General features: G+C 39.5%; 1 protein-coding gene across 1 annotated transcript in view; it reads left to right on the top strand.

Moving 5' to 3' along the window:
• Positions 1-219: 219 nt before the first annotated feature.
• kcnb2 (potassium voltage-gated channel subfamily B member 2) overlaps positions 220-25,560 on the top strand; it is a 192,111-nt gene continuing 166,770 nt past the window's right edge. The window contains exons 1-2 of the mRNA XM_008108584.3: positions 220-711; positions 17,725-18,404. Coding sequence (XP_008106791.1) covers positions 17,826-18,404 — 579 coding nt within the window. The 5' untranslated portion in view covers positions 220-711; positions 17,725-17,825. The remainder of the gene's footprint in view (positions 712-17,724; positions 18,405-25,560) is intronic.

Genomic DNA, 25,560 nt, shown 5'->3' with positions numbered 1-25,560 from the left:
TCTTGGCCTTTGCTCCTTGACGGGAGAGCAGTGAAGGGGGCGGGGGGCGTGTATATGTGTATACATGTGTGTGTGTATATATGTATAGATGCGAATAGGGTCCCAGGGCGCGCTCTCTGGCGAGGGACAGAGCCGAGGCGCGCCTCCTCGACCGCGCGCTCCTCCTGCCCGCGCGCCTCCAGCCTACCCACCGAGGTTGGTCCACACAGGAGCGCGCCCGCGCTCACATGCATGCACGCACCCCCACCAGGCGACGCTCCTGCTCCTGCTGCTCTCGCCGCCGCCTCCAGCGCCCAATTCCCAGGCAGGCGAGGGGAGATTATTCCGGCGGCGGGGCTGCCTCGGCTGCTTCCTCCTCCTGCTGCCGCTGCTGCCATCCTGAAGCGCCCGCGGCACTGATTTGCCTCGCCTCCCCCTCCTCCTCCTTGAGGAGATGGTGTTTGGGGTGGCAGGGGCGGGGGGCGGCTCTTCCTCCTCCTTTTCCCGCTCCTTCTCGGGGGGCCAGGCGCGCTCCCACCCTGACAGCAACCCAAACAAACGCGGCAACCGCTCTTCGGCGGAGGAGGAGGAGGAGGAGGAGGGGGAAGAGGAGGCGAGCTGAGCGGAGGAACAGCCCCTGAAAAAGGCGGCGGCGGCGGCGGGGGATTCCGGGATGCCTTTGTGCTTCCCCCTCCGCTCGGGTTTATGCTGAGCGGGGTCTTTCCGAGGAAGGTAAGCGGCGGCGCGCGTCTGAGTGAGTGCCTCTGAGTGGGGAGTCAGTCTCTGGCGAGGCGGAGCGGAGGGCGAGCGAGGGCGGGGGGCTTTGACAAGAAGGGGAAGAAGAATGAATGAATGAATCATCCCCGCCCGCTCCTCGACAGAGTTTTCCGGGCTGGATGGCCATGTTCCAGAAGCATTCTCTCCTGACGTTTCGCCTGCATCTATGGCAGGCATCCTCAGAGGTTGTGAGGTCTATTGGAAAACTACACAAGTGGGATTTCTATATCTGTGGAATGTCCAGGGTGGGAGAAAGAACTCTTGCCTGTCTGAGGCAAGTGTGACTGTTGCAATTGATCACCTTGATTAGCATTGAATAGCCTTGCAGCTTCAAAGCCAGGCTGCTTCTTAGAATCATAGAATCGTAGAGTTGGAAGAGACCTCACGGGCCATCCAGTCCAACCCCTTGCAAGAAGCAGGAAAATCTCATTCAAAAATCTCATTCAAACCCCCTGCAAGAAGCAGGAAAATCTCATTCTTGTGGGAGAATCCTTTCTTGGAAGGTGTTAGCTGGCCCTGATTGATTCATGTCTGGCATTTCTCTGTTTTCTCAGTGGTGTTCTTTATTTACTGTCCTGATTTTAGAGTTTTTTTTAAAAATACGGGTAGCCAGAAAACAGAGGAATTCCAGACATGAATCAATCAGAGCCAGCTAACACCTCCCAACAAAGGATTTCCCCAGGCAGTAAGCAACCAGACCTTGAAGCTGAAAGGCTACTCTATGCTAATCAAGGTGGCCAATGGCAACATTCATTTGCAGCCCGGAACCTTCACAGCAACTCAGTAATTCCAGCCATGAAAGCCTTCAACAGCACTCTACAGCAGGCATGGGCAAAGTTGGACCGGTAGGCTGTTAGGAATTGTGGGAGTTGGAGTCCAAAACACCTGGAGGGCCCAACTTTGCCCATGTCTGCTCTACAGAGTTGCTTTCTCTCTCTTTCCGATCAAAGTTGATGCCTGGAGTTCTTTCTAAACCAAAGGGGTGTGAGGGGTCTCACTCTGCCCTCCTTTTCCTTCCTCAATGCCAAAGGAAAGGGCTTTTTTCTTTTGTTTCCTTCGTTTTGTGGGGGACCTTCCACAAAACCATGAAGCGTGTTTCCTTTCTGCTTTTCCAGGCAGAAAAGCTGCACTTTCTTCCACCAATGGATTTTTTACCAAAGTAACCTGATGCTACAAAAGCAAGAAGCAAACGTGCCTTTCCTTTCTTTTCCCCCGGCTTTGTTTGGAGCCAAGATGCCTCCTTGCACTTGAAAGAACTCCACCACAACAAGGATTGGCAGAGTTGTAAATGTGCCTTCATGCGTGAGAAGCATCTACACCCCAAGCTGAGTTAGTTGTGCAACTGTGCAGGTTTTTATTTTTCAAATGATGCCTGCTTTGCTTTTCTATCTGTGCAGTGGAGCACCTATTGCACACATTCATCCAAGAGGATGCTTGTAATTATGCTACAGTTTATGTTGTCTGGTCTGCTATTTAGTTTTCAGCATTCTTAATTTTTGTAAGCATGCATTCATCTCTAGTGCATGCAGTGGAGCACTTATTGCACACATTCATTCAAGAGGACTGGAGCATTCAAAAGTACAGCTTAGGAAAGTTCCTTCTGAGACTCAAAAGTCTCAGAATCCCCACTCTGCACGCTGACTAGAGGATTTGGGGCATTTCAGTCCCAAAAGGCAGTGCAACCCCCCTGTTATAAATATGTGAGGGGAAGTCATAGGGAGGAGGGAGCAAGCTTGTTTTCTGCTGCCTTGGAGACTAGGACACAGAACAGTGGCTTTAAACTACAGGAAAAAAATTACATCTGAACATTAGGAAGAACTTCCTCACTGTGAGAGCTGTTCAGCAATGGAACTCTCTGCCCCAGAGTGTGGTGGAGGCGCTTTCTTTGGAGGCTTTTAAGCAGAGGCTGAATGGCCATCTGTCGGGAATGCATTGAATGCAATTGTCCTGCTGCTTGGCAGGGGGTTGGACTGGATGGCCCAGGAGGTCCCTTCCAACTCTACGATTCTATGGTTCTGAGAATCTCTGCTTTCTAATGCTGAGGACAAGTAAGTCCATGTATACAGCTTATGTGCGTACTGTCCATATTTATAGTACCGCTTGGACTTCATTCAAATCAAGTTACATAATGATTAAGATAAAAATAAGCAGTGTATTTACAGTTTCTTCAACATTTTAACTTGCCACCCAAGCTCCAGCTGTCGCATCAGCACTGAAATGAATGAATAATTGTTGTTTGCTCTCTCTTCCCCACCTCTAAAGGCAGCATGCAACATTTGTCAAGAGGTAGTAGCGTCACTTTGCAAACAAACAGCCATCATGCCCTGAACACTAAGCGAAACAGATTTCAGTCAATAATCCTATCCTGTAATGCCGAAAAGCTGCCAGGGTCGGTTTAGGAGGAGGAGAATAGCAGCAAAGCCGGGGAGGCTTCGAAAGGGTGAGACCTGCCGGGTACTCAGGAGAGCTTTGCTTCTAAAACAGGCAGACCTTTTTCCAGGTTTGTCAGGCTTCTCAGAGCGCCAACCAAGGTTCAAGCGAGACAGTGGATAAGGTGCCCTGAGGGGCTATGTTATTGAATTTCAATTTTTAGGGAGCTAAAAACAGGCCCACTCGAATTCATCCTGGAAACAATTTAATGATTGCTTTTGACTTGAGTGATAGAAAAATCAGATCATGTGGAAAAAAATTTACCAAAGTATCTGGAAAAAAGATTGCATTTTGGAAAAGTTACTTTTTAGACTGTAACTCCCAGAACTCAAGCTTGTTCCATGTTGGGGTTGAGACCCAGGAAGATGCTATTAAAAGAAATCTAAAACACTGGAAAACTATATTTAATCAGAATGAGATGCAGACTAATATTATTTGCCCTCCAAAATAATCTAATCTCTTTCAAACTTTTCACTGACTTTTAGATTCCATCATAAATCTTAACAGATGTTTTAAATGCACCAATATTCCCCTGTTTGATTGTTATTATAATCTAGTGAATGCTCATGCTGCTGGCACTTCCATCTGTTTGATAACCATGAAAACATCTTGTCATCCACTTTAGGAGGTGAAGGGTGCTCTATAGGATGTTTGTATTTCTAAGCAGCTTTCCATTAGCTTCAGCATTTTAAACATCTTTTGATGCCTGTGCATGCATTTATTTATGTCTGCACTGTTGCTACAAGTTTAATTGACATCTTGCCACTTGGCATTCAACAGCGTGGAGGAAGAAATAGACTTCAAGAATGCTCTTCTCCGGTGTGCTTGTAATTATACTACAGTTTATGTTGTCTGGTCTGTTATTTAGTTTTCAGCATTCTTAATTTTTGTTAGCATGCATTCATCTCTAGTGCATGCAAAGTTTGTAATCTCTGCTAAACGTTTTCACTAGGAGTTTTTCAGTACTCTGCTGTATGTTTCTTTCGTTAGAATACATTAAAACTGACAGTCAGCAGTGATAAAACTGACAGCTAAACATTCATACATTAGCATAGGAGAAAGTTATCACATCTCAAAAGAAGAAAATCTTTTGGATATTATAACTGACCACTACAGATATTATAGAAGCCAACTTTTAATGTATCCATGTCATTACAACCAATGCACTTAAGGAGCTTTACATTTTGGAGCTTATTTTTTATGTTTTTATGTATCATTGTTCATATATATATATATATATATATATATATATAGAGAGAGAGAGAGAGAGAGAGAGAGAGAGAGATGGATGCCCAGGTGTCAGCAATTGTCAGGAGTGCATTTGTGTAGCTCGAACTAATGTGCCAGCTGTGCCTGTTCCTTTGGATGTTGGATTCCTTCCCATTTGTACAACTGTAACTCACCTAACCTGGTGCTGACTTTGAAAACTACAGCAGGCTCAGAAGGCTTTATCAGGGTCATATAACTCCCCTGTTAAAGCAGCTGCACTGGCTACTGCTTTGTTTCTAAACACAAATAAAGAATGCTAAATAAACTAAAGTGCTGGTCATGACTTATAAAACCCTATACGGTTAAAGTCCAGACTATCTGAAAGACCTATATGAACCTTCCACAATCCTAAGATCTACATAGGAAGGCTTTTCTTGGCCCCGCTTGGTGAGGACTTGACAGACAGCTCTTGCAGTGGCTGAAACTCCCTTCTGTAGGAGGCTAGGATGGCCCCTCCCTGCTTTCCTTTCACCAGCAGGTAAAGATGTTCCTGCTCAAGCAAGCTTTTAACAAATAGGAGAACTTGTATTCTTTTTAAAGTTATGTTTGCTTTTTGAAATGTTTAAACATGTTTTTATGGACTTTCTTGTGAGTATTTTTAATTGTTTTAGAAGTTGCCTTGAGTCTCACTTTGGGAGAAAAGCAGCATACAAATACAATACATCTATAATTTTTTTCATGTCAGTAGCGACTTGAGAAACTTCAAGTTGCTTTTGATGAGAGAGAATTGGCCATCTGGAAGGACGTTGCTCGGGGGGCGCCCGGATGTTTAATGTTTTTACCATCCTTGTGGGAGGCTTCTCTCATGTCCCCGCATGGAGCTGGAGCTGACAGAGGGAGCTCATCTGCACTCTCCCTGGGTTGGATTTGAACCAGCAATCTTCAAGTCAGTAACCCAGCCTTCAACTCATCAGTCCTGCCAGCACAAGGGTTTAACCCATTACACCACTGGAGGCTCCACATCTATAAAATAAATGAAATAGACATCCATAGAATTCTTTGGAGTTCATGTGAATAAAAAAATATGCTGAGGATGTGAGCTGTAGGAGAGCTGTATCAAGATTGTATTATCCCAATAAAACAGAAATTTAGTAAATTCTCAGAGGTCTCTCCAACACTGAGTTCCTAAATTGCACATGAATTCAGCCCTATAAATGGAAAAATATGGGTCTTCATTTAAATGGAATTGCTTTTAAGCATCTCCTTTACATGAGGCTTGCTAGGGTTCATGAAGTTGCCTTGAAAAATGATACAGTGCAAGATAGTGGTGTAATGGGTTAAGCCCTTTTGCCGGCTGAACTGCTGACCTGAAGGTTGCCGGTTCAAATTGGTGAGACGGGGTGAGCTCCTATCTGTCAGCTCTAGCTTGCGGGGACATGAGAGAAGCCCCCCAGCAGAATGGTAACACATCTGCGAGTCCCCTTGTCAATGTCTCTGTATATGGTCAATTCTCTCACACCAGAAGCAACTTGCAGTATTGTCTCAAGTCTCTTCTGACACGATAACAAAATAGCTTTGACATGTAAACTTGGGATTGAGGTAGGCTCAAGAAAGTGTTCTCCTTTATTACACGGGGCGAAAGCTGGGGATTTTGTAGAATCATTGTTGAAAGTAAGACATTAACATAGAAGCCATACTTTTAAGGATAAAGAACAAGCAGATTCTGGCAGAGCTGAGGTGTGGTGAGGAAACCAATGTGACACAGATTGCAGTGACAAAGTGCTATAGCTCTTGTGGATTGTGCTGCTTTTAAACTATGACGAATGATTACTACTCACTGACATATTTATTCATCACTAACTGGAGTTTTGTTGGAAAAGGTGCACATTCTGAATGTTGGCATTCATATTACATATTAATTTTTAAAAACCAAAGAAATAAAACTTGAAAAATATGGGAAATTAATAAATCCGAGAAAAAGCTAACACAGAAGCCTTTTCCTGATTTCAAATGGGCAAGTATCATGAGAGCTTAGGGATACTGAGAATTATAATCCAAAAGAGTAACTTTTCAAAACTCCAGTCTAATATCTTTTTAGTGTGATACATCACAGTATGGTATCACACAGATCACTAGGCATTGGGTTGAATCACTAAAGCAGGGATGGACAACTTGCAGCCTTCCAGTTGGTTTGCAGTTGTCATTATTATCCTTCACCATTAGCTATTCTGGCCTAGGAGGAATGGAAGCTGCAGTCCCAACAACATTTGGGGGCACCATCCTGAGCTCTAAAGTTTAATTGTACATTCAGTGGATTGTCGTTTCAATTGCTATATTCGGTTCTTTGTACTAATGATTGGTTTTGTACAGTACTTTCCAAGGACCATTTTACACTGAATAATTGCAGCACATTAATTCCACTTTAATGGCTATTTCTGTATCCGGTGGAATCTTAGGATTTGTCATTTGGTGAGGCTATAAAATGCCCTTCCCTAAACTGCAAATCCCAGGGTTCCATAAAATGGAAAAATGGTAGTCGAAAAGGAATTGAAATGTTATAATTATGTAATGTGATAGGACCTCAGTATGCAGGGTACAACTGCATTGAAACTGAGTGAATTAAGCCCCATCAGTTTCAGTGAGTCAGTTAAACATGCACTTCTAATTATCTCACTGAAATTAATTAAACTTAAAAGGGCTTAATCTGGAGGATGTCTCAAATATATTACAGTGTTTACCATGGGATTGAACCATAGCAGTTAAAGTGGAATCAAAGCCCTCTCGTTGTATAATGTGAAAGTTCCGAAAGGTTCTTATCCAGGAATTGACTATGAAATATATGACTGCTCAACCATTTGTTCATGTTGGGTCGTCAAAGTCAGAACTAGGATTCAGGTTTACTGTACTGCATTGACCTCAGAGATTTGAAAGGGAAGCCTTATTTATTTGTGTTTTAATATTCATACTTACCAATATTGCACTTTTGTGGGAAGTAATAGGTCATTGTGGTACAGTGACTCAGATTTCTGTGGTGGATGTTAGGGAACGCAGGTTCAGAGCTCCATGGCAGAATGTGAAGAAATTGCTTATTCTGTAACCTAGAGTCGTATACAGTAAATGCAACCTAGAGTCATATACAAAAAATGCTTCCCTTGTTATTTTTTGGTCCATAAAGGAACATGTTTTTCCTCCCAAAAATATCAACTTCTTATTTAAGTAACAAATTATGTTCAGAATCCACTTTTCACTAGGTATGGTAGGACGCAATAAATAACTAGTCTGTTTTTACATTCTTGTACTTGCTTAAATCATTTTAATAGTTTCAATGTAAACTGAAAATGTTGTCCATAAAAGAAAGACTTGTTTGATCGTTAATTCTTGTTTGTGAGAGACTGAGTAAAGCACTAGGCGTCTTTCATATTACAAATTAGTGTAGTGTAGTGGTATTGGACTACAGCCTTGAAGCCCAGGGTTCAAAGTCTTTCATGGCCGGAATGACAGGGTTGTTGACATGGCAGGCATTCTCACAACCTCTAAGGATGCCTGCCATAGATGTGGGCAAAACGTCAGGAGAGAATACTTCTGAAACATGGCCATATAGCCTGGAAACACACACAACAACCCCAACCACTGAACAAATTTTGTTCCAAAACACACATCCTGTAATAAGTTTTCTATAGAGTTGCCATAAAACGGAAATGACTTGAAGGTACAGATCAATATCTAGTACTTTGATACCACTTTGAGGCTTAATTATGTGGAATGCTGGCATTTGTAATTTGTTGAAATATGTGGAATCATCTGCCAGAAAAAATACCTAATTGAACTACAAAGCCTGGGAATCTGTAGGATGGAGCCATAGTAACTATTATAACTAAGAAAGATTACCATGACATGTTCATAGTTGGATCCCTCTGCTTTTAAAGAGCAGTGTGACAGACAAGCAGATATTTAACAGATATCCTTTCCCCTTTACTAAATGTCTGTGATTTTAAAATGCTGGCTATACAGTTGCTATAGCACTTACTGCTTGTCTTGCAGCTGCTATAAGCACCTGAGCCTTCCCATGAAAAAAAAAAAAGAGACCACCCTAAATAAAATATTTACTATGGACCCTAGAGTGGTAAATGCTACACTTCTCACTCAAACTGCCAAACTCTTCTAATTATACTTTCTTTAGTTACTTCCACTTCAGGTCCTTCATCATCTTAGACTTTTCAAAGACCTGCATTGGCTAAAGAGAATCCCTGTTTCAGAGGAGGTGTCTGTTTGAATACCAGATAATGGGAAATGCTGCTGTCTGAGTTGACTCACTGTTACATAGGAAGCCCTGTTATGTGTACCTACCAACCTAACTTCAAAAGGTATTGAGACATGCAGTAGGGTCTCCTCTGATAATCTCAAATTTATGGGAGGGGGCTGTCTTTCAGATATCTTGGCTGCAAGACATGTAAGGCTTTATTAGTCATCACCAACACTTTGAATTACGCTAGGAAGCAAACTGAAAGTCAGTGTAGTTGTGATCTGCAAACTCAAATTATATCCTTTCAAAGATTACAATGCCCAAACTGCCACTTGTTGCATTCCTTGTACTAGTTTTCTCTGTTCCTGTCCCATCTTCAGTCATAGATTCCCCATCGTTGCAGAGCATTCTCACAAAGTAGTGTTGCACTCATGACTCCTGGATGCATTATATGTAGTTACTAGCTATGCCCGGCCAAGCGTTGCTGTGGCGTTGTCTGGTGGTGTTGGTGAGAACTTGTTGAGGTAGTGGTGGTATTGAATGTCTGTTGTATGGTTGTCCTTATGTTTAGTATGCATTTGGTTGTTTGTGTACTGTGAAAGTGGTGAGGGTAGAGAGGGTCTATGTCCCTGTGTAGTATTGTATAGTATGTATACATTGTCCATGTGTGGTGAATGCTTGGATTGTGTCCTGCTGCATAGTAGAAAGGGTTGGGTTGGATGGCCCTTAGAGGTCTCTCCAAACTCTTGTGCCTGTCCCCTGGGCTGAGTGGGTTGCTAGGAGACCAAGTGGGTGGAACTTAGCCTTGTAACTGGCAGCAATTGGATAAAAACAATTATTCCTCTCCCTCTAATTAGGACTTTATTTTTCTTTTCTTTTTGTTGTATCAACCTAGAGCCGTGGATGATGGGTTGTGTTGTCAAATTTCGAGGTTGGGGGGCCTGTAGTTTTGTTGTTTTGTCCGCTGCCCTGATGCCATCACTCTTTTATATATATAGATAGTAGGAATGAAAGCCTACTGCAGCTTCCACCATTCCTTGTGACTAGCTATGCTAGGCATAGATGCTGGTTGTTGCAGTACATTTGAAGGCTGCTTAATTCTCACTCTGGCATATAGGTTTGACACATAAGAAAAAGTACAGGGCACCTATATCTTTTAAAAGTTGAGTAGAAGACTCAATTTCAATTGACATATTTTGCATAACAAGCTACACTTGCTGAAATATCCTCTTCTATATAAATGTTAAGCAGACTAATATTGAAGCTCTTTTTTATGTGGCTTTTCTAAATTTGCATAAAAGAACTATGGAACAGATTGTTATAAAGGCTAGGTTAGAAACTTTAAATGTGGCTATGATATTTGACAATTAATTTGTTGCCTGTGAGATCCTCCAGGGACTACACAAACTGATCATAATATCAAAAACTGGAGGAGAGAAACATTAGTGGCTGGAAGGTTTTGAAATATTCCTTTTTAAAAATTTAAAAGAAGGAGAGAAGTTTGCATCCTGTTTCTGGACACTGCTTGGAGAGGAAAATTATCCCATTTTGATAAAAAAAGGAGTGATTTGTGGAGTCTGAAGGGTGTGAGATTACAAAAAAAAAACCCTTGTGTTTTAGCTGTATAGGATCAGATTAATCCATAAATGAGAGAACTCTCAGTATGATAGCGAATGGAGTCTCCATATTCAAAGGCTGTGTGTGTGTGTGTGTGTGTGTGTCACTTGTCTATCTGCCAGAAATAAGTAGTAGTAGCAACAAACCACAGGAAAAGACCTCACTTTCATGCCCATCTGGCTGGAATCAGAATGCTGTACTAGATTAACCTTGGTCTGACCCTGCAGGGATCTTCTTATCTTCTAATATAAGAACCAAACCCTGAATTACGACTCCCATGCCCCAGATATGCTGGAAATATTTCCTCTCAATCCCAGAGCATGATGTGAAGATGAAAGATAAACCCACCCTGTCAAAAATAAGAATGGCTGGGTGAAAGAATTTTGTGAAGAATTTGCCAAATGTGCAATCTTTATCATATTCAGGAAAGTTTGCTACCAATAGTTAGGTAAAGGTTTTCCCCTGACATTAAGTCTAGTCGTGTCCGACTCTGGGGGTTGGTGCTCATCTCTATTTCTAGGCCGAAGAGACGACATTGTCAGTAAACACCATTGTTGGTCATGTGGCTGTCATGACTGCATGGAGCACCGTTGCCTTCCCACCGGAGCAGTACCTATTGAACATTTGCATATTTCCAAACTGCTAGGTTGGCAGAAGCTGGGGCTAACAGCAGGAGCTCACTCCGCTCCCCGGATTCGAACCACCAACCTTTTGGTCAGGAAGTTCAGCAGCTCAGCAGTTTAACCCACTGTGCTACCGGGTGCTCCAATAGTTATGACCACATTATTTGTAAGATATTTTTGTTTGCTTATTGTATTTATATCCCCACTTTCTCCTTTGATTGGATTTAGGGCAGCTTTGGTTTTTTATCCAGAAAGGTAACTTTGCCAACCTCTGCAGTTCCCTTTGGGTCTCCTCAATTAACTTCTTGCCTTTTGCAAATTCGGTTAAAATCTGACCCATTGTATCACATATTCTATGGAAATTGTAGGTGGGGTATGTTGAGTTTGCCTAAACCCTAAACAAGCCATGCTTCAAAACTGTAGGGAAGGCACGTAACATAATATTTTTTTCTTAGAACTATTCTAGCAAAGCATTCAAGCCTTCATCATTAGGAATCCCAGAGCTAACATTGCAATTGGAAATGCAAGGACAAAGATGCTGTCAAGGTGAATAGAGGGAGCCCATACCTCAAACTGAGACTCCTGAAACCTTTTCCTCACTCCTACCCAAAATCATTTAAATCGTTTAAAGTTGTGCAGAGCATACATACACACATCCATAGCTACCATTTATTCCTTTCTTTGCAATATGTTATCAACTAAACACTTTACCTTTAAGCCATTGTTTGTAGCAGTACTTACAGGGAATACAAGGTCAAGTTGTAGTAGTAGAAAGGGAACCTCTTTTGCCGGGAACCCCCATGTGCAGGTATGGGTGTACTATGGTCTTTGTACAAGTACTTATCTCCATCTTTTGCAAATCGCTAGCATAACACTCTGTTTATTTTTCTTTGTAGAATCAGAACCAGAACATGGAACCTTGAGAAACTACAATTTCCATGTTTGCCATATCTGTTGAATCATCATAGGGAAACTCTTCCAGGGAAAGTGGGGATCACAGCTAGGGAAATTCCAGTGAAATTGGGAGGTAAAGCTTGGAAAATCTGAACTCTCGGCCCCAATTATGACCTTTTGCAACTCTTGTTCTTTACCCTGCCTTTCTTTACAGGCAACCAGGCTACAGTGGTTCTCAATCTGTGGGTCCCCAGATGTTTTGACCTTCAACTCCCAGAAATCCTGTTAAACTGGCTGGGATTTCTGGGAGTTGTAGGTCAAAACACCTGGGGACCCACAGAGTTGAGAACCACTGCCCTAACAGTTACAGTGAGAAGGATACTGTCCATCCCGCTTTCATCCAAACCATCAGCAGAGTCTAGAACAAAGGGAATATCAGTGATATTTGATGAACTGGATGTCAGAATACCTGTGCAATTTCTATTTTTGGTTCTCTTTCACTTAAGATTTCCAGAGTGAAAACTGAATAGGGCTCCTCTGTCTTTAATAGAAACTACACTGGGCAAGAGGTTGACAGACATCTTTGGGAGAGAGAAAGGCAGCGGAAACTGGATTCTGTTGAATTGTCTGGACTACTCAGCAAATTTTAAGACCATCAATCATCTGATTATCTTCTGGACCTTCGAACACTGCATATGTGACTCCATATCAAAGTTGCAAAAATTGACCTAAAATAGCCCAGGGAGCCCAAATGTGACAAAATGCAACCTAAATGGGATTTGCAGAATAGGAAAAAATGTGGGTTTCTTGTAGAGGATATGGCAGATTGTATGTCCTCAAATATTTCCTGGGGAAAATTTTTGCCTCCAGTATTTGCTCTTTTTTGCTTTAGAGACAGAATGGGAATGGGATTGACCCATGAGAATTTCTCATTCAGTCTGCAAGTTATAATTGCTATCTCCTATCCATGAGAAACCAGGACATCAACACATGGTTGACTAGAAGACTGTAAGATAATACTGGAAGAAGATACGGTAGTGGACTTATTATTTCGTAACATTACTCCTTCCATTACTATCGTAGATTTGGTATTGTAAATAATCCTTGTAACTAATATGAAAAAATAGATGTAATCAGGACATTCAGAAAACTCAGTATATTGATAATTATCTTTCTTTTTTTCCTTTAAACAATTTCCTCTTCCTTTGTGACATATTTAATATTTGTCACAGAATAATCTAACAATAACTCCACCCACCCTCTTTTCTTTATACTCTTTCCTGCTTTTCCCTTTCTTTTTGTTGTAGATATTGGGATTTTTCATTTTAAAAAGTGCTCTGTCTGTGCTGAGTGTCATTATGTTAAAGGATGATGACATGTTCACTAGAAATGGTGTTGGATGGCTTGTCAGTACTGTTGTGGTAGCATTACATACTACGGTATGGTTTTTATGGTGTCATTCATTGTTGTGACTGATGACTGAATTTCAAACTTATTAAAAATGGAGGTTAATATTATTTATCATTCATATTTATTATCTACATGTATTTAATTTAATCAAACAGCAGAACTATCTATTTTAACAAACAAATAATGGTATAACAATGATACATGTCTTCAGATATGGGTTTTTGCTAGGTCCTTGAATGTTTACTGTAGTATAGCAATAGATTTCTGTACACCTCTGTGTAGCCTCCAGCTTTAGGAGATTGTGATGCAATTGTAATAATAGTCCTAGAAGTATCCACAACAGATGTAGGAGTGGCAGCAATTTGTCACTAGTCAAGGTTCAATGATGTCAAGAGCAGGATGCAGATATAAGCTCAGATCTTATTGTAATCCAACATGTAAAAACAAGTAAATAATGAGTTAGCTATTCATATATCTTCTATATGCCCTCGGTGGTGCAGTGGGTTAAACCCTTGTGCCAGAAGGACTGATGACTTGAAGGTTGCCGGTTCAAATCCAACCTGGGGAGAGCGCAGACGAGCTCCCTCTATCAGCTCCAGCTCCATGCGGGGACATGAGAGAAGCCTCCCACAAGGATGGTAAAAACATCAAAAAACACCCAAGCATCCCCTGGGCAATGTCCTTACAGATGGCCGATTCTCTCACTCCAGAAGCGACTTGCAGTCTCTCAAGTCACTCTTGGCACGGAAAAAAAAATCTGGGCTACTGCCTTGAATTTTTACAAATGTTGTGTAGCTTTAACAGACGTTATGTCAAACAGAAAATCCATCAGTACATATTTCTGAATTGCCTATTTGAACTATGGGTACCAGTATCCCCATGACAATATGGCTTTGCTGGACAGGGGATTCTGGGATTTGTAGTAATTTTTCCAAGCTTTGGACAAACATATTGAGGATGCGTCCTCTGGAATGATGCCTCAAAGATCAAAGACATCTTGAAATCTCTCCTTCCAAGGGATGAGAAAGAGAGCCATCTTGTAGGAGGAGATTAGAGCTTGAAATTGTGACCTCCCTGGAAAACCCTTCAATTTGTACATGAGCTTACAACTTGAATAAAAAAGGGCAGTTCCCTTCCCCTAGAAGACTAGAGTCCAATCTATCAACACAGTGCTCAGTACTCAAGACAGTACTCAGTAACACTTCAGATCATTAGGTCTCAAACAAAGATCTCTAATGATTGCTGTTTTACATTTGATCAGATAAGACAGAAATCTGCCTCATATGCCTAAGAGGGGTGTACTAGAACAGATTTTTGGGAAGGTAGCCCACAGTTGTCAGATGAAGAGAGAAGTATTGCTAATGAGTTCTGACAAGGAACCAGTTAGCCAAGCAACAAAAGATCATTCTGCAGCTTTACAAAGCATGACTCAGTGTTGTGACAGCATCAGAGACTAGATTATAGTACATCAAATAAACTAAAAATACAAAGATGCCATTGGAGCCCCTACCAAGACAATCAGAAATACTGCAGAAGGAGAGATCAATCAAATAATTTCAAATTTTTTACATTAAAGGAGATTGAGTTTTGGGTTGTACAAATGTGCATTATGGAACATATAAACTGCACTGTACACAAGAATAAAAGTACTTACAAGGGCGAGGTATTCTCTTGGATCCCCCCCCCCCCCAATTTTGCAACCAAGGAAATGCTTTAGGACTCTGCTTCTTAAACTGTGGGTCCCAACCCCAAATGGGGTTCCCTTAGCTCAATTTTGAAGTCATGAAAAATATAGCGACAGTAAAAAGTAAATATTGATTGACCTCATAGGTTCAATACAGTAGAGTCTCACTTATCCAACATAAACGGGCTGGCAGAACGTTTGATAAGCGAATATGTTAGATAATAAGGAGAGATTAAGAAAAAGCCTATTAAACATCAAAATAGGTTATGGTTTTACAAATTAAGCACCAAAACATCATGTTATACAGCAAATTTGACAGAAAAAGTAGTTCATTACACATTAATGCTATGTAGTAATTACTGTATTTACGAATTTAGCACTAAAATATCACAATGCATTGAAAACATTGACTACAAAAATGTGTTGGATAATCCAGAACATTGGATAAGTGAGACTCTACTGTACTTATGTTTAAAAAGATACAGTAAGTGGATTAGGACACATCTGGTTGTAAACAAATGATCTTGTAGAACCATGCTGTATCAAAATACAGTGGTGACACCACAAAATGATGGTTAATAGCTGGTGTACTGCTATCAGAGAAAGTAGAAAAACATTTTTAAAAAGCAAAACTGATTTCTCTGTTATTTGTTCACCACTTCTCCAAACTATTTTAGTTTTTCTAGGAAGTTGTTTTCCGGTTTGAGAAACAGACATACAGAGCAGACTGAATCTGCTAGTTTGACCAATCATGCCTCTGACTTGCCTGTCAGTGTTGCTTTACCATTGCATAGGAAAAAAAGTAATCTCACATGGTGCATATGCTGGTCATCGAGGAATTGCACTATGTTGTTATTTGTTTTTGTGGGCCTCTGCCTCTAATGGCTAAAATAAATTGAATTGTATTGGATATTATTCATTTTGGCTGGTGGCACCATTTGCTGCTGTGACTCAAGCAGAAAAATATATTGGAGCAGATTTCTTGGTTGCATTTTATATAAGCTGTCTACCCTATGTTTCCATTGTTCATTTTTTTTGAAGATTTAAAGTGTTAAAGACATTCTAAGGGAAATTGTTTCAAAAGTAAGTAGTACAGAAATTCACAGCCTGCTGGGTTTAGATTGTTATGACATTTATCTTCCCAAGTAATGCTGTCAAGTGACATGGATGAATGAGTAAAGATCAATATTATGGAATTAAGGCCTCAGTATACTTAGATGCTTGGTTTTCTGTCTTTTCTGGTTTGCCATAAAGGGTCAGCAAGCAACTTCATAGTGTGATTCTTTTTTTAAAGGCACAGCCTTTTTGTCTCTTGATCCTGCAGTTATTTTGACTGGTGACAAAGATGTTAATATGTTTATTTGATAATTCACTGCAAAAAAAGGTGAATTTTGGAATACCCTTTTATTTCTCCATCTGTCCCTACAAGTTCAAATGCATTATCTGATCTTCTGAAAAGAAATATTAGATAAATGTGATTGTAGTCATTATTGATTGAAAAAGGGCAATTCTATCTAGACCTCGGAAGAGTGGAATTTATTTCATCACATGATGGCAGAAAAGACTTATTGGAGTAATACGAATATTGTTAAATAATGCATGTGAACAAAGAAAGGATTTTATTTTATCTAACTTTTCCAACAAACATATTTTATACTAAATTTAAAAATGTATTTCAAATAGGGGTCTAATGTCCATAAACGTACCAGATCTTAGAAGCTAAGCAGAGTTAGCCCTGGTTAGTACTAGGATAGAGACTACCAATGAATACTATCTACTGTAGGCAGACGAAAGAACTGCTGAAATCACATGCTTAAGAAACGCCTATGAAATTCAAGGGGTTTTCATACATCAGACTCTCCTTTTTTATGACAGTAATGTCCTACAATCATTTTAGGGAGCTTGTTTTAAAATACTATGAAGCATTTTGGAGGCTGTCATTCTACTTTTGTAGAATTTCTTTCCACTTCTTCTAAAAAGATATCAAACATCAATATGAAACATGGAGCAAACATTCTACTATACATGGAGCTGGCACACATCTGCATGAGCATATGTCTTGCATCCCTAGGTAGGGCTGTGAAAAACCTTGGTATGAAACCCTGGAGAATTGCTGTCAGTCAGCATAAATAATACTAAACCAAGTAGGCCAGCGGTAGCCTCCTTTGTTCCTATGCATTGCAATGAACTCGGTACTCTTCAATAAAACAGCCCTTCCAGCAAGCATACCTGCAGACATCTTTTTCAGAAGATTGGGATAATAAACTACTAGTGCAAACATAATTCTAAAGAATTTGTGTATGTTTTGTGTGTTTTTGACTATCCAGAAAGGTCTAGAAGTTCCAAGTGTATGTGGCATATATTTAGCTAAGGGCCTTGGGGAACAAACAGTTCACTAAAGAGGTGTGGGATGCTTTTGACTTTGAAAATATACTTTTTTCCTTTGGGAATTGTTTCAGCAGCAATTTTCTAGAACTGCTGAACCATCTCCCAAGTACTTACCTAAGCCTAAGGAAGAATAGACGTTAAAATATTAACTCAGTGCTGCCAACAGTCTAGTCAAATGAACACACCCACATAACCTAATTCATTCACTCACAGTCACATATTCACTCATCATATAGAATGCTGCTATCAGCTTGGTACATGAATGAACCATGAAACAAAGAATTTTCAAACCTACTACTCAAAGTGTCTTTATCTTTTACAGCTACCACAATATCTACATACAGTTTTAAGCACATAAGAAGTGTACTGTCATAGGTGGAACCTTTCTGTTGAAACTATCTCAGTTTACTATAGCATTGAAATTTGTAAAATTATCCTAAGTGTATTCTAAACTTTGGATTTCTTTTCAGCTTCGGGAATGGAGAAATTTCCCTGAAGAAGACCCAACTTGACTTCTTACACAAGTTCGTTCTCCTTAGGATTCTGGCTTTGTTGCTACATCCTTGTCAGGATGGCCGAAAAGGCTCCTCCAGGGATGAATAAGAAGTCCTCAAGGTCTACCCAATCGCTTCCACCAGAACCAGGGGAGATAATCAGGAGCAAAGCCTGTTCTAGAAGAGTCAAAATCAATGTAGGTGGTCTCAACCATGAAGTTCTATGGAGGACTTTAGACAGACTTCCACGGACACGATTAGGGAAGCTAAGAGACTGCAATACTAATGATTCCTTACTAGAAGTATGTGATGACTATAATCTCAATGAGAATGAATATTTCTTCGATAGACACCCAGGTGCTTTCACCTCCATTTTAAATTTCTACAGAACGGGAAAGCTACATATGATGGAGGAAATGTGTGCTCTCTCTTTTGGCCAAGAACTTGATTATTGGGGGATTGATGAAATATATCTAGAGTCTTGTTGCCAGGCAAGATACCATCAAAAGAAAGAGCAAATGAATGAAGAACTGAGGAGGGAGGCAGAGACACTGAGAGAAAGAGAAGGGGAAGAATTCGATAATGCCTGCTGCCCAGACAAAAGGAAAAAGCTATGGGACTTGCTGGAGAAGCCCAACTCCTCAGTGGCTGCAAAGGTAGGACCTACTGAATAGTTAAGCACAAAACAGCAATTGGATGATTTCTTTAGGTTACAGATATGTTAGAATATATTGACAAGCTTTACTGAAAATGTATTTTAAGTTTTATTAGAAAAAATGCATTGGGTGTTAGGCGAATGTAAAAATGGTAAAGGAAGTTGTACTTTCTTCTCAGAAGTTGTGTAACAGTTTCCAACGCATCCAGATTTTTTCTCAAAGACTCATATAGTTCTTTCTTACTTTTGATGGTTTATGAGCGAATAAATTGTGTCAATTGCACCATCAGTTGTGAAGTTAGGGATTCACAGTAACTAGGCTGGTGGGTATTTATGCTGTGGTAAAAACAGATTGGATCGTAACATTTCTTTGTCAGGAATTGCCTTCTTTTAATGTAGGGGAGAAGAGCATAAAAGCATCAACCAGAAGCATTCACTGAAACCCTTAGCCATCACTTGGTGCTTCTAACTATTCCATTGCCTGATTCATACATGTTTTTAAAAAGTTTAGATAAAATCTTAATGTTTTAGTATTTTTGTCATTTTCTTATTGTTCTTTCATCTTTTTGCTTATCAGGGAAATTCTGTTGAAGACAAATACCCTTTGTGAGAATGTTGTTTGTCCTTATAATCTTCTGTAAGATTTGAATGCATTTTCGTTTTGTTCTCCCTCATTTTCTTGATTTGGGGGAAATGAAAAGTAATGCTGCTTTAACTTCCTCTGCAGTCAGTGGTTAAATTCCGAGAAGTACGAAAAGTATTTTTAAGCTGACACTTTATTTCTTTGAATAGTGAAATGAGTCTATCTTTTGTGAATGCTAACCATTTAGTGATTGTGACTGGATATCAGAATAGGTCACAATGGTTGAAGCATGTGCTGCCCAGTCACTGCCGCTTAACTCTCCTCAATAGCTGGAATTACTAAACTAGCCAGATATTAATGACAAAACAAAAGATTTCTGTTACATCTGAACCCAGGCCCTAGTTTTTCATTCCCTGACAAAACAGGAATGAGAATCCAACTTTGATCCACGACTTCAGACCACAACTTGGAAACATTACTTTTTTGGACTACAACAACATTTACTAGCCAGCATGGCCAGTTGCCACATGGCAGAGGATGCTGGAAGTTGTCATCCAAAAAGAAAAAGGAAAAGAAAAGAAAAGACAGATTTCTAAGCATTCCTTCAAGATTCTGGCATGGCCCACTATTAGGAGGACAAATAAGTGAATATGAATGACTGAAATACACAAACATACTATTTATGAATGATAAATCAAAAGTTTGTCCTATTGTCACATTTGAACATTGCCAGTACATTTGAAATCTCTTCCTCTCTCATTCACCCTATCCACATACATATTTGTAACTTCGGGCTTTTTGTTCCCTTCATTAAACCTTTCTATAGAGTAGAAGTTAACATTCGTTTTGTATTTGCACGCTGCCATGTTTGTAACATAGCTCCAAAATTAAATACATTTTATTCAGGGTTGTTGCACTAAACTTTTAGACAAACATTTGACATTACTTGCCAAAGTAGCCCTGGTTTCAGTTAGTGAATATATTTCATGTATAATCTCAGCGTAAGACATAAATATATTGTTGAATGAGATTTCCTTTTATTGTCAGTAAAAACGGAACCTTACATTACATGGGAAATGTATGCATTACATTCTGCACTAAGCAGTATATAATTTTCATTCCTGTAACATGGTGAGGAATAGTATTCATTTATCTTCTCCATGATGAGAAATGTAAATTCCATAGCACTATATATCACTCTAAAGAGAAAAATTCACTTGACCCCATTTTGACAAGTCCAGAAGAAACACACATAAAACAAGAATAATAAATTATTCTCTCTTTTTTGCCATAGATTTAGATGCCAACAGTTCCATAACCTGCACCCAAGTATTTGTCTTAACCATAGGAAAGCTAGTGAATCGAGAGGTAAATCAACTCCTGTGTGAGTTCCATTTATACAGTGGGTTTGCTCTAGATAAATCTAACTTTCCATTTTAGCCGATATGTGCAAGGATGAGAAATGTTTCTATCATTGTCCCTCTGCCTGCCTCCCCACTATTTGTTCCAGAGAGATAGTAAAGGTGAAAAAGAGGCATCAGCAGAAATTTCTTAGACCTTCTAATGGAATTATTTGCTTTTATGAAAGGAAGGACTGTTTCAGATCCATGTCTGAAGTCATTTGTAGGTTTTACATCAATCTTGTAAGATTTTAAAATAGCAACTGTTTAGAAAGATAACCTGCAATATCCCAACAAGTGTAGATTAGGCTGAAAACTATCGAAGAATATCAATGCAAGTATGCAAAACACTTTTCCTTCCAGGTGCTTTAGATCTGCCATTCTTACAAACTCTCACCAGTGACATTGCTGTCAAAGAGTATTGGGAATTACAGTCCAACAACAATATCTGGTTCACATGTTTTCCATCCCTTCTTTAATGGAAGGAAATATGTATAGCTTTCTTTGAAAACAATTATTTGGAATCAAACTGAATACAGTTTTCATTCTTATTTTTTAAAAATACAAGCCCATATTTTTGATCAGATAAATCCCTCAAAGCCTGTTTAATTTAATTTGATGTATGCATTTATAAGGAAATGCTTTCAGAATAAGAATATAATTAAATATGAATTAAATGTTGAAACTCTGCTATCTTTCTGGCTGAGTAATACAGAATCTGTGTTCCTTTGGAATCTGCTTTATTCTCTGGAAGGAACAGGTTCCAGTTTTCATCTCTAAAGTACACGATTCTGTCTGTGTTTGCTCAGTCTATTAAAACAGAATTTAAACTGATGACAATGACAACTCAGAATCCCTATAGAAGTATGTTACTAAGTAGCTGTGCACTCAAGATCCCAGAAACCAGTCTGGAGGTGATGGGGCATGTCATTGAGCTGCCATACCAAATCCCAGTAGAGCAAGGGCTAGATCAAGAGCTCTCCACAACATGGGCAGCTCACTGATCCAAGCAGGATGGTGTCAGCTTTTCAATGTACAGCTGGCCTGCCTTCTGTCTCACTAGGAAAGGAAATGCTTGGAATTAAATCATCATTGTACAGAATAAAAGGCTTTCTATTTTTTTACAAAAAGAATCATAGCACAGTGCCATTGTTTTAATTCTGACATTGGCAAATAACATGGACTGCAGTCCACACAGCTGGCAGCAAAATAGTTTCTATTTTTCAGAACTATCTACATTACAATCCCATCTCAGTGTTGAACATCAGTCATGGCTTCCTGCAAAGAAACCCAGGAAATGCAGTGCTGGATTCTTTACAAGGCTGTGTCAGGGAGTCTTTATTGATCCTTACAGAACCACAGTCCTCAAGTTTCCTGTGAATAAGGATTGGCTGTTAAATAATTTCAAATCTGTAATGTTGGCATCATCTTCAAACTGTTTTAAAGATACCAGTAAACTCCCAACTGGCAAATTAAGGCTCAGTAAAAAGACCTCAGAATCCTTCTGTCTAGCTTGTCTTTATCAATATTGAAGAAAGATGGTAAAGTATAGGGACCCACATGTATGTTGCTCAGAGTACCCAGTGAAGAGATACTAGATCTTGTGGCAAGAATTTAGGACCTGAATTACAGATATATAACCTAGAGTTATTAATGATCCCCACAAAGTCATGATCATAGCACTATTGTCAAAATAGTAACTGTCTCACCAAACCCACTTTACTGGGTATTGACCACAAAGAGAAAAAGGGGTCTACTCTATTGCAGATTGGGACATGGCTGGGTTATGTTTCTGTCACCCTCCCACTGCCAACCATCAAGATGGGGATTATCAGGAGCAAGATTCCTGTCACATCTTCAGGTTACAGCCTCACTGGCTTGCAGGAAAAGGATCAAAACATCTACCCGTGCCCAAATCACTAACAGAATGGACCTGCTTCACTCTGCATGGCTGATGCCTAATAAAGTAGGTTAGGTGGAGGTCAGGACAGGAAATACTATTTAGATGTGCAGTTAAGGTAGTTTATGTAACCAAGCAGTACATTTAGAATTCTCGCTGATATCTTTGAAAATGCTTGTAAGTGGTTTCTTTGTTCCACTAGTTCAATAGAATGAAAAAAAATGGCAATTTGTATTAGGATTTCCAGATTGAAAACTGGAGAGGGCTTCTCGTACCTTTGATGGTTGAGTAGAAGAGCTAATTACAACAAGTATTGCTTGTCATGCAGCTGAGTAACAAGCTACGTTTGCTGAAATTCATAGAGGAACCCTGCACTGACATTTTGATATACAAATTTATATATTTAAAATTAATATATGCCAGTATAGTTTTCCCCAGTCCTCTAGAAGTGTTTGATTACAAGGCCAGTTCTCCACAATTGTGGCTATGGGTCTGATGACCAATGATGATGATCCTGTAGTATACCTATCTGGAGAAAATCTGGTAGGATAAAACTCTGCTAGGGAAACATCAAGTAATGATTCTGAAAATTATTTTCAAATCTCCATTAAATTACTTTCATGGCTGTTGCTATTCATACGTCACTGCAGCTCCCACTATGCTTCACTATTGACTATGCTGAGTTCGAGTTGTTGGTACCTGAAGTTTAAAAACATCTTTAGGGCCACATCTTCCCACCAAAGCATTGAAGGAGCAGATGTGCAAAAATAATTATCATGCTAATAATGTGGATAGGTTTTAGTTACAGCAGTGTAAATAGCAACTTGCATCATATCCACAGTGATGTACTATATGTCCGACAAACAGAATAGAGTCCTGCCAGTGGGCCTATGCATCTCTAGTAGCACTAGATATGGACAGCATACATGTAATTTTAAAGTGAAGAGGTAACAAAGTAGTGGCTCAAAGCTGCTATAAACATACATGCAACTGTTTGCTCATAATTAAGAAATCGCATGTCCTTTAATGGTGGTTGTAGGATTCCTGCACGGAGTTTGAAATGATATTTTTTTAATAATTAGTTACTATTACAAATATCAAAAATCATTCAAAATAATTAGTTAGTAATTATTAGTAACATTTCAGTTACAGTTTTAAAGCCATCGTTGTTTTTTCCAAATTACCAAAATGTTACTTTTCATATGATTTTGAAACACTGGTATAAGCTGCAGGATAACATACATAATATGCCTCATGGTAAGGCACATTCCCTGGATCTATAAAAGTACTGTAATAAAAATAATAATAGGTGCACTGTACAAGTGATATTATTCCACATTAAGTTCTAATTAAGGTATAACTGTGCCCCAGTTACTGCAAATATTATTGCAATTAATGGCTTATTTGTAACTAGTTCCAAGGTCCATTCATGACATAGTCCAGAGAATGTATATCATAGTTTAAATGACAGGATATGGTCCAACTGTTGCTACGTTTTCTTTGACAGTTATTTTACAAAAGCTTGCAAAGAATTTTGCACAAAGCAGATCAATTTATAAACTGTAATCTGTGTACTTTTATGCATTGTCCATGCTATATTCATGCATTATGCTAAAATCAGAGTTAAAGTGTACAAATCTAGGACCTTATGTTTAAATTCCTTCTGAGATTCATCCCATTGGTTTTGCTGTATAAGCAGAGATGCAACAAATAACATTGATTGCCCCAATATTTTAAGAAACTGGAGGTATTATTCCCATAATTCCTTTTTCATTGGGAGCATCTGTTTTATAAACCTTCATTTACTGCCTGTAAATTAAGACTTTATCCCCTGAGAATGGCATCATAATTTATCACTTGCTAATCAGTTATAGAAAATGTAATTCTCCTTCACCCTTACAACTCAGCAGAAAGACTTCATCACGTGTATTCATTTGCATAGTCATTTGCTGTGTGGTTTGGTGATTTGTTTGTTTTCACAGAAGTAAATGGGACATCATTAAGAAAATAGATCAAGGTCTATTTACAAACATATGCAGTATGAATGACTTTCTAAGCTTATGTTGTCCATAATGGTGACTGTTCTGAGAGCAGAAGACTGTTCTGTGTTTAAAGTTAATGTTCACACAAGATGTTACCTTAAGTGTGTATTTTATTCAGGCCATGCAGCTAAAACCATTATGTGAAAACTCAGCCTTGCAGTAAGTAACTTCAGCTAGAGCAGTGGTTCCCAATCTTTTTTTGATCAAGGACCACTTTGACCGGGGACCACTCTCCATTATTAGTACCAAAAGGGGTGAGGCTGGTCAGCTCTGCAGAAAGAAGCGGAAATATATAAAATAAAATAAATAAAGAGGAAGGAGATTCGCGGACCGGATTTTCATTCTCACGGCCCACTGCTGGGCCGTGGTCCACAGGTTGGGAACCACTGAGCTAGAGCCTCTGCAAAACTTTCTGTAAATAGAATGATTCCATAAGTACATTGCTGTGTTTTATAAGAAAAAATAGCTTCCTTCCTATATAGCTTATTAAGCCAACAATTTTAATTTGAAAATGTAATGTGGAAGGAGTCAACCTGAGAAAAAGATGCCTACAGAGCTTTAGTAATATTATAGAACTTCCCTCACTCCTCATCATATGTTCTTCTATACATTTATAAACTAATGAAACAATTAGCTTTGTATGCAGGTTCAGGGTCTGATTCTAAATTATATATGTAAGTATATCAAGGCCAGTCTAGCCTGCTTTTGATGACTGCCTTGTTCCTCTATCCCTTATGCCTTCAGATAGAAGGTGTCCTTATTTTCTACATGGGAGTGAAAAGACTGCACCTTCCCAAATGAGCTGTACTCATCACCCTTTCTTCTAAATATAAGCTCTAGCATTGCAAACAGCTTCTAGGACCTAACCTAGATAGCCAAGAATGAAGCAGGGTCATACCAGTAGACTATCCTATGGGCACAGCCGAGGATCTCACAGAAGATGTCATCAAAACAAGATTATTCTGTAACTGTTCTCCCATGTAAGATTCTTGCCTTATTTTCTGATAGAAACAAGTTTTATAGTGACTATCTAAAAAAGAGAATAGGGCTCTGTATCTTTAAAAGTTAGGTGTAATAAACAAATTTAATTAGGTGCAGCTTGCCTGTCTGTTTTTCATGTGGACATGAGGATGGTATAAGTGTAAGTATGGAAAAAGTCTTCACAGCTCCCTTCCACTCACTGTATCCTGCAGAAAGTCATAGAAAGCAAGAACTCAGGGGGCAGGGAGTCT

The sequence above is a fragment of the Anolis carolinensis genome, chromosome 4 (assembly GCF_035594765.1).
Source record: "Anolis carolinensis isolate JA03-04 chromosome 4, rAnoCar3.1.pri, whole genome shotgun sequence".
Taxonomy (NCBI): Eukaryota; Metazoa; Chordata; class Lepidosauria; order Squamata; family Dactyloidae; genus Anolis; species Anolis carolinensis.
This window is presented reverse-complemented; position numbering and strand designations above follow the sequence as displayed.